The 8,572-nt window shown below is 39.6% G+C and overlaps 1 protein-coding gene across 1 annotated transcript; it reads right to left on the reverse strand.

Annotated features, from left to right (window-relative positions):
- Positions 1 to 5,169: 5,169 nt before the first annotated feature.
- LOC148033128 (pentatricopeptide repeat-containing protein At5g27110-like) lies at positions 5,170 to 8,313 on the reverse strand. Its single transcript, XM_087682314.1, has one exon. The coding sequence runs from the start codon at positions 8,311 to 8,313 to the stop codon at positions 5,170 to 5,172; it is 3,144 nt and encodes a 1,047-aa protein (XP_087538440.1).
- Between the last annotated feature and the right edge of the window lie 259 nt (positions 8,314 to 8,572).

An 8,572-nucleotide genomic window follows, 5' to 3' on the forward strand; every position in this document is an offset into this window, starting at 1 on the left:
TGCTCTAAGGCCACAAGCTCACCACAAATGAATATCGGTATTCTTGATATGTGTGAGAGGCTAAGTGAGAGATGGTTGTTGTGCTTTGTAGTTGAACATGTTGAACGAATAAGAGGGTGCCCAAAGTCCCATTGTTGAGCTTTTGTAATGCAACAATGGTTCCCTTATATAGTGTGTATTTATTATACAAGGGGTGCATAGATGGCTATTGGCTATTGGCTTTTACCCCAAAAATGGGGATACTAGGATAAAAATAAAAGGAGTAGATACTTAAGAACTAAATTCTTGCTAGTCCAAGGGCAAGTCCTAAAGGAGGAATGTGCAAAGGAGTGCTACTACAATTGCACCTTGTATAATGAGAAGTCCTACAACAAAATCCATGCTAATGAACTCCCATTTTATCTGGGGGAGGATATCAAAAGGATGTATCTTTTGTGATAGCTTGATTCTCTCTACCTTAATCCTTTGGAAATGTAAACATTGGTGACATACTTGAGTATATCTCCCTCTGTGTTTGGCTAAATGTAGCTTTGTCTCATTGTATATTTAAGGTATTTTCATACCCTTGGTGTCTAGCTCTATAGGAGATTTGTATGCTCCCCATAGAATTTTCTTTTTGATGTCAAAGTCCTTTGGGATATACGACCTACTATGGAAGTATAAATGTTTATTCGCCACATGATAATCCTTGTATTTTAGTTACATCTTGGAGTCCTTGTCCTTTTCTTGAATAGCTAGCTAGAGTTGAGCATAGTGTGCATATTTAGAAATAGCCTCAACAACTGCTTCAAGGATTGGATTACTAGGCATAAAGACTAAGTGGGCTAAAGATTCTTCCTTAAAAGGCTCTTCAAAGATATTGGCATTTAGGATCACCTTGTGGCTTATGGCATCTCCTAACCCATTATCTTTTCCTAGACTATATTGAATCTCAAAGTCAAAGTTTTGGAGTGCTTCTATCCACATTCTCTGTCTCATGTTGAGATTAGGCTAGGTGAATATCCACTTTGAACTCTTATGGTAACCACAGTAAACTACTTTCCTAACAGATTATGACACCAGAATTTAAGGGCATGTATGACCACTAGAAGTTCCAAGTTGTGAGCAGTGCAGTTCCTTTCCTATGGCTTCAGCTTTGTACGATGAATAGGTGATCAAATATCCCTTTTGAGTAAGGACACATTCTAACACTAAGGTACTTGCATCTATAATGACCTCAAATTATTTTGTAGTCTATTTTATTATTGTCTAGACAATTTGGGTTTGTTTCTTGAGCAATTCAGTAAGAGGTGCTAAAATAAAGGTATAATCCTTTATGAAGATGTAGTACCAACCTATAAGACCATGAAATCCCTTGAGTTCTTTTAATTATTTATGGTGGTAGCTAATGTTGGACATACTTGACCTTAACTGAGTCAAAAACAATCCCTTCTTTTGACACAATGAAGCCAAATTATTTAATTTGTCTTTTAAAAAATGTACACTTGCTCTTCTTAGCAAATAAGACAATTTGCAAGTGGTCTAAATGTTCTTCTTTTTCCTTCCATTAAGTCAATATGTCATCAAAAAATTCTAAGAAAAATTCATCTAGGTATGGCAGGGGACTAATTATTAAAGGTAGCAAGGATATTGATTAGACCAAAGGACATGAAGAAAAAGTCATAATGCCTATACCTAGTATTGAATGCTATCCTTGGTATTGTCTTCCTCCTTAATTCTAATAGCTTTGCAAATAGACATAAAAATTTGAGAATGAGGTTCCCAAAACTTCAACTCATGCACTCCAAAGTAGATGATAAGTTGATGACACAATCAATGCATGCCTAAGGGAACAATCCTTATTTTTTTGCAATATAACTTGTGCGTCCCAAGGAGAATTGTTGAGTCAAATAAACCCTTGATCCAACAATTTCCTATTTGCTCCTTCAATTCAATAGCTTTGTAGATAGACATTAAACTTTGAGAATGAGGTGCCCAACACTTCAACTCGTGCAGTTCAAAGTCAATGATAAGTTGATGACACAAACAATTGATTGGAATGAACTCACAATTAAGTAGACATTAGTGGAAGCAAACAAAGTAGTGACAATAGAAGTGATTGAACATAATGAAATAGATAATGCATTGATTGAATATGAGAAGTAAAATGTTAAGAAATATGAATCAAGTCCGTGCATACTTTGTAACTCTCTTTCTCTCAAGTATAGTCCCTCATACAATGCATTGAGACTAGCTCAATATATATCGCAGTGAATCTGGTAAATTGTTGTTCTACTTAAAAATTACATATTAGTAAATATTGATTCAGTCTTAGTTGGAATAAGATCTTGACGATCCTAATAGTCAATATGCTTATTATGAGTAGAAGAACAATTTTTTAGAAGATGCCAACTCAATTCAATGGTTGGATTTTTCCCGATCTTCCCTCCAAGTTAGGTATGTCCTACAAACCTTGAAATACAAGGAAAGTAGATAGTTGAGATTGGAGCACCCACAATTCAACATAGAATGCAGATCTTCTTAATCCCAATGGTGAGAGTGTGGAGATTGATATTAGAACATTTTCTCTTTTTACATCAACAAAAGTTATAAGCTAGATCTAAAGTTATTGGTCTTGGAAGTCTACACTATTCTAGGAAGCTTAATAGTTGAGAAAAAAATAAGGGATGAAAAGTAGGAGTACTTTTGACTAATCATATCCACGTGTAAAGTAGGATATCTAAAGTGGAGTTTCTATTGAGATGCCTACTATCATGTCATTATTATCTAATGTCAATTATGCTTCCACTTAAAGCCATTCTGTGCAGCTAACAATCTCATCATGTATGCCAGTTAGTAATGCTAGTTAATAGTGCTATTTATAGTAACATGTATGCTAATAAGCATTGTGTGCTTATAAGTAGTTGTATGCTAGTTAGCATAGTTGTTTGTATGCTAACTTGTATGCTAATTAGTAGTTGTATGCTAATGAACATCTATATGTTAAGTAGCAATTGTCCACTGCTAGTTAGTAGTTTCCTATATGTAATTAGTAGCTATCTATGTGCTAATTAGTGTTTGAGTTTGATCAGGACAACTTACATGGCCTTTTTACCATAGGTTGTGCACTAAGGAGTACTTTAATCTTATGTTCAACTTCCCTCTCTAGTAATAACTTTGTCAACTCCTTTGGAAATACATCTACATATTCCTTCATCCAAGAGGATTCTTCATCTTCTTTAGGTGATTGATCTACTTTGTTGAGCTCAATGAGGTTTCCTACAAGTCCCTTCTATAATCCCTTGGCTATCTGGTATACTACAAGCCCCTTCTATAAGCCTTTGGCTATGTGGGGTGCTTTAACAAGTTGGATCTTGTGCCTTCTTGCCTTACCTTGGATTGAAACTAAACCTCCTTGCAAATTTTAGAATATTACCAATTTGGTGCCACAATGAATGTAGGTGTTGTTCATCTCATGTTCCAATCTATTCTGAATGGACAATCATACACTTCAAGTCTCATAATCCTAAATGTAACATTATTTCAGTTTGTTCCTAGCTCAATTTTGGTTACTTTAGTTTGTTGGGTAGGCAAAACCTCCTTCTCGTTGGCTAATTCTAGTAGCAACTTCTAGTAGGATCAAGATCTAGTTGTAACTTATTAGAGCATTTTAGAAAAATGAAAGAGTGGGTACTACCAGAATCTCTAAGGACATTGAAGGGTGTACCTTTCCAACTTGAGGACACTTGGATTACTAGGAACTAACTACCTGGACCTCTCTCAATTGGCCTCTTCCACTGACAATTTTCTATCTAAGGTAGCATGAATAGTCCTTTTTTCAATCTCCCCTTTGATAGATGGGTCTATTTCCTCTTGATCTTTAATGTAGGCTTGGGTAGGCATGGGATGTAGTAGCAGGTTGGCCTCTATAACTGATCAATTTTGCAACTCCTAGACTAGCACATGGCCTACAAATCACTTAAATCTCAATTGACACGATAAGAGGTACACCTTGAAGTCAATTTCAAGTTTCATCTAACATTTTAGCCAAATTCACCTCCTAGCATGTGGTACTTCTAGTAAGTGCATTTAACATTTGTGCATTAGCCAATACCATAGTTGAAGCTTGTCACATGAACATTGAAGCATTCTATCATGCCAACGCTTAATGTTTTGCACATTTGATTTATACCTTTCCATTACTAACTAGCATTGGTCAAAAAAATGGATGTCGATTGGAGAATGGCACATAAGTTTGTGTTCTAAAAAAATTATTGTGCAATTAGACACTACTCTTATGCACATATGCCTAGACTTGTTAAGATCTTCCCTTCCATGTGGCAAGCATGACTTGGGTCTAGACATGTCCTGTATGAATGGTACATTGGTAGGATCACTTAGATGCACATCATAATGTTGCCTAGGCATATTATTGCATGTTTTCTTTCATCTCCACTATGATAAGAAATCTAGTGAAAATGTCAAAATGCTCAAACTGCTTCCACTATCTAATCTAGAAGATCATATAGCTTTGGCACAATTTTTCCAAATAGAGAAGAAATAAAGCTAAATCCATTGACAATAATTTGATGATTTCTTTCCATGTCATGAGAGAGGACATTTTGCTTGCCAAAGTATTCTTTTCTCTATTTACAATAGTTTCCAATTCCATACCAAAGGATTTCTCATAAGTCATTAACTCATTTTAACATGAGAAGTAAAACTCCAATGGCATCTATTTGAGAAGTCTTCCTAATCGAGTCCCATGCAAACACTTGGCTACTAAACCTCACAAAGCACACTTTCAACTTTAGATAATTTGCAACTTCTTTGTGATATTGGCCTATGATTGGCTAGAGCAAGCATATTTGATTATATAATGTCAATCAACTTTGTTCAGCCCTTGAACAAGGACAAGTTTGCAACATGGGCTCAGCTTGCTTCTTGGGTTGAAAGCACAGACTCTACTGCTTAAATAGTATAAAGCATAGATAATAGAATAATAATTTCATTTTCCTTGTTACTGCAACAAGCATAACTGGCTGTTGGTCTAGTTTTGTTCTCACCAGATATGCACTGCTACTATACTTTATACTACTCTCCTTAGTCTACATTATTGAACATACAATGCAGGCTATACAATGACCATGACGTTTAAACAGTGGTGCTATTTCCACACCTTAAGTTATTTCAATTTTGAACAATCACCTTACTGCAGAAATTTTCAACTCTATAATGCACAATATTTTCTGAGTAGTCTGTTGGATTTAGAAAATTAGTTAAACTCTGAGGTTCTACTGTTTTATTAGCTTCACAAGGTACATGATTTAAGACCACATCCACATTTGGCATATGCCCTTCATCCTTAATCCGTGCACTCAAGATTTCAACCATTGCAGATACATCCTCAGTTTGGACGTCACCAACAATAAACTCGTGCATGATCTTGTTAACATCTATGATTACACTCGCGGGTTTTTTGGTTTCACCTGCATGTTTCCGCATGTCCTCTATTCTGTTTGCATCTTTCCACCTGCCAACAGTTGCATAAACGTCTGCCATCAGTGAGTAAGCAGTAGCATCTTCCTGTTTCACCTGGACAAGCTGTTGAAAACATCTTTCTGCTGCTTCCAGTTCCCCATAAAGTTTACAGGCTGTAAGGAGAGTCCTTAAAAGATCCTTGGACGGAGAGATAGCTTCAGCAAATTTCTCTGCCTCATAAATATGTCCTGATCGTGCAAGGAGATCAGCTATACAAGTGTAGTGATCTGCCGTTGGATCGATGTTATAGTCCCTTTTCATCACTTCGAAATACTCTTGACCCTTGGCAACCAGACGGCAATGACTGCAGACTGTGAAAAGACATGTGAATGTGATAGCATCTGGCTTCAAACCCTTCCTTCGCATCTCCTCAAAACATTGCACAGCCTTCCTACCCTCCTGATTCTCACCATATGCCCTTATCATTGCAGTCCATGATATGGTATCTGGAGAAGGCAGTTTGTCAAAGACTTCTCGTGCTTCTGCAAGTGAGCCACATTGGCCATACATATACACCAACATGCTGACCACAGAAGGATCCTTCTCTAGGCCTGACTTCCTGATTTCAGCATGTATTTCTCGACCTGTTTCTATGGCCCCTATCATGCTGCAAGCTTTCAGATAGTGAACAAAAAGGCCTGCATCAGCAGAAACGCTCTGCATTTGCATCTGTTTGAAAGCATTCAGTATTTCCATGTTTAGCCCATACTCAGCATATCCAGACACAAGTGCAGCCCATACAACTGTATCTTGAACTGGCAACCTGTCAAACACATCCTGGGCTTCTGGAAGTGAGCCACACATGACATACATGCTCATCAACTGTGTACCCAATGTAAGCTCTCTTTCCCATCCCCTTATGACTATTTCAGCATGTAGTTCTTGGCCTTTAACTGTATCTCTCATGATGCCACAAGCCTTCAAACCACACACAAATGTGACATCATCCAGCAGCACCCCCTCCAGCTGCATTTGTTTCAAGCAGGTGATTGCTTCCTCTCCATGCTCATATTCAGCATAGCCTGTTATCAGTGCATTGCAGGAGACTGTGTTTCGAGATGGCAGCTTGTCAAACACATTTTGTGCTTCTCCAAGCAAGCCACATTTGATATACATATCTAACATTGTGTTGCCAACAAGAAGGTCTCTGTCCAATCCCTGTTTTACAATGTCAGTACATAATAGCCAGCCTCGTTCTATAGCTTGTATGCTACCACACGCCTTCAAGGTGAAAACAAAGGTGATATCATCTGGAGATAGCGGCTCCAGTTTCATCTGCTCAAAAGAATGCAGGGCTTGCTCACCAAGTCCATGTTGAGTATACCCTGCAATAAGTGCATTCCACGACACTACATCTTTAGTTGAAAGTTTTGTAAACACTTGATGTGCTTCTTCAAGTGAGCCACACTTGCTATACATATCTATTAACGTGTTGGCTATAGATACTTCTTTTTCTAGACCTGCCTTTCTGATCTCAGCATGTAGCTCATGTCCAGATTCTAAGGCTCCTAAGGTCCCACAAGCTTTTAAGCCACTAACAAATGTGGCCACATCCATAGAGGCCCCCTCCAATTGTATCTGCTTGAAACACTTCAGAACTTCCTGATCAAGGCCCAGTTCAGTATAACCTGAGACTAGTGCAGCCCACGAAACTTTGTTTCGGACAGGCAGTTTGTCAAACACATCCCATGCTTCTGCAAGGGAACCACATTTAACATACATATCCACCAATGTGGTCCCCACATACAGGTCTCTTTCAAAACCCCTTACAACTAATTCCATATGCAATTCTTGGCCCCTTGCCATGCCAGCTACACTACTGCAGGCTTTTAAGCTGCAAGTATAGGTGGCGTCATCTGGAGATATGCCTTCCAACTGCATTTGTTCAAGACAGCTTGCTGCTTCTTGACTCAATCCATGTTCCGAATACCCTGCAATTAGTGCATTCCATGAGACAACATTACGAAGTGGCAGCTGAGCAGACACTCGCTGTGCTTCCATCAGTGAGCCACACTTGGCATACATATCAATAATTGTGGTGCCAATGACAATGTCTCCTTCAAGTCCCTTCTTGCACACCTGGGCACACAATAGCCTGCCTTGTTCCAGGTCTCTAAGGCTGCCACAAGCTTTCAAACTACAGACATATGTAACATCAGCTGGAGACACACCCTCCACTTGCATCTGCTCATAACAGTCCAGTGCTTCCTCGGAAAACCCATGCTCCACATACTTCCCAATCATTGCATTCCACGAGACTGCATCTCGGGCGGGAAGCCTGTCAAACACATGGCGTGCTTCCGTAATTGAGTCACAGCTGCCGTACATGTCAACCATCATACTGCCAATATAAAGATCAGCTTCCAGTCCCTGTTTGAGGATGTTAGTATGCAATCCTGCTCCTGTTACTGCATCTCTCATCCGTGCGCAAGCTTTAAGCATGGCCACATAGGTATAGCTGTTTGGTAGCATAGATTCCTCGTACATTTTGTGGTAAAGGTGGAAGGCAAGTTGTGATGATTCAGCGCAGTGGGCATACGCAGAGATGAGTGAGGCCCACGAGTACTCATTGCAGTAAGACAATCTGTGAAAGGCATGGTAGGCATCAGGCAGGCTCCCGCATTCCACCAGCACAGGGACAAGGTAGTTGCCGAGGGTTGTGTGCAACTCAAGCGCGTGTTCGCACAGGAGGGCGTAGAGGAGCCTGGCATGCTGCAGATTCTTCTTGATCCGACACTGCTGCAAGGCGCTGATGAAGTGGTGCTCCACAGAAGCAGGGAGCAGCTCGCCCATCTGCCCATCTCATCTCATCTCACACCCTTCATTGAAAGAGAAGCCCCCACACTTGCCCTGGGGTAAAAGAAGGCCGATGAACAGACCGGCCTCCGAGGTACTGTCATGCCTTCTTCTTCATTCAATCAATCGATTGTTTTAGTGGTCATGAGCAAGACGAGAAATATACCACGATGATGAGCTTGCAGAGAAGGCATCGAGGTCAGGGTCGCAATCTCAAAATTGAAACACTACCATGCCCAAGCGAGACCTCATGTCG

Source organism: Lygodium microphyllum, chromosome 7, assembly GCF_053477565.2.
Source record: "Lygodium microphyllum isolate KBCC chromosome 7, Lygodium_microphyllum_v1.1.10, whole genome shotgun sequence".
Classification (NCBI taxonomy): Eukaryota; Viridiplantae; Streptophyta; class Polypodiopsida; order Schizaeales; family Lygodiaceae; genus Lygodium; species Lygodium microphyllum.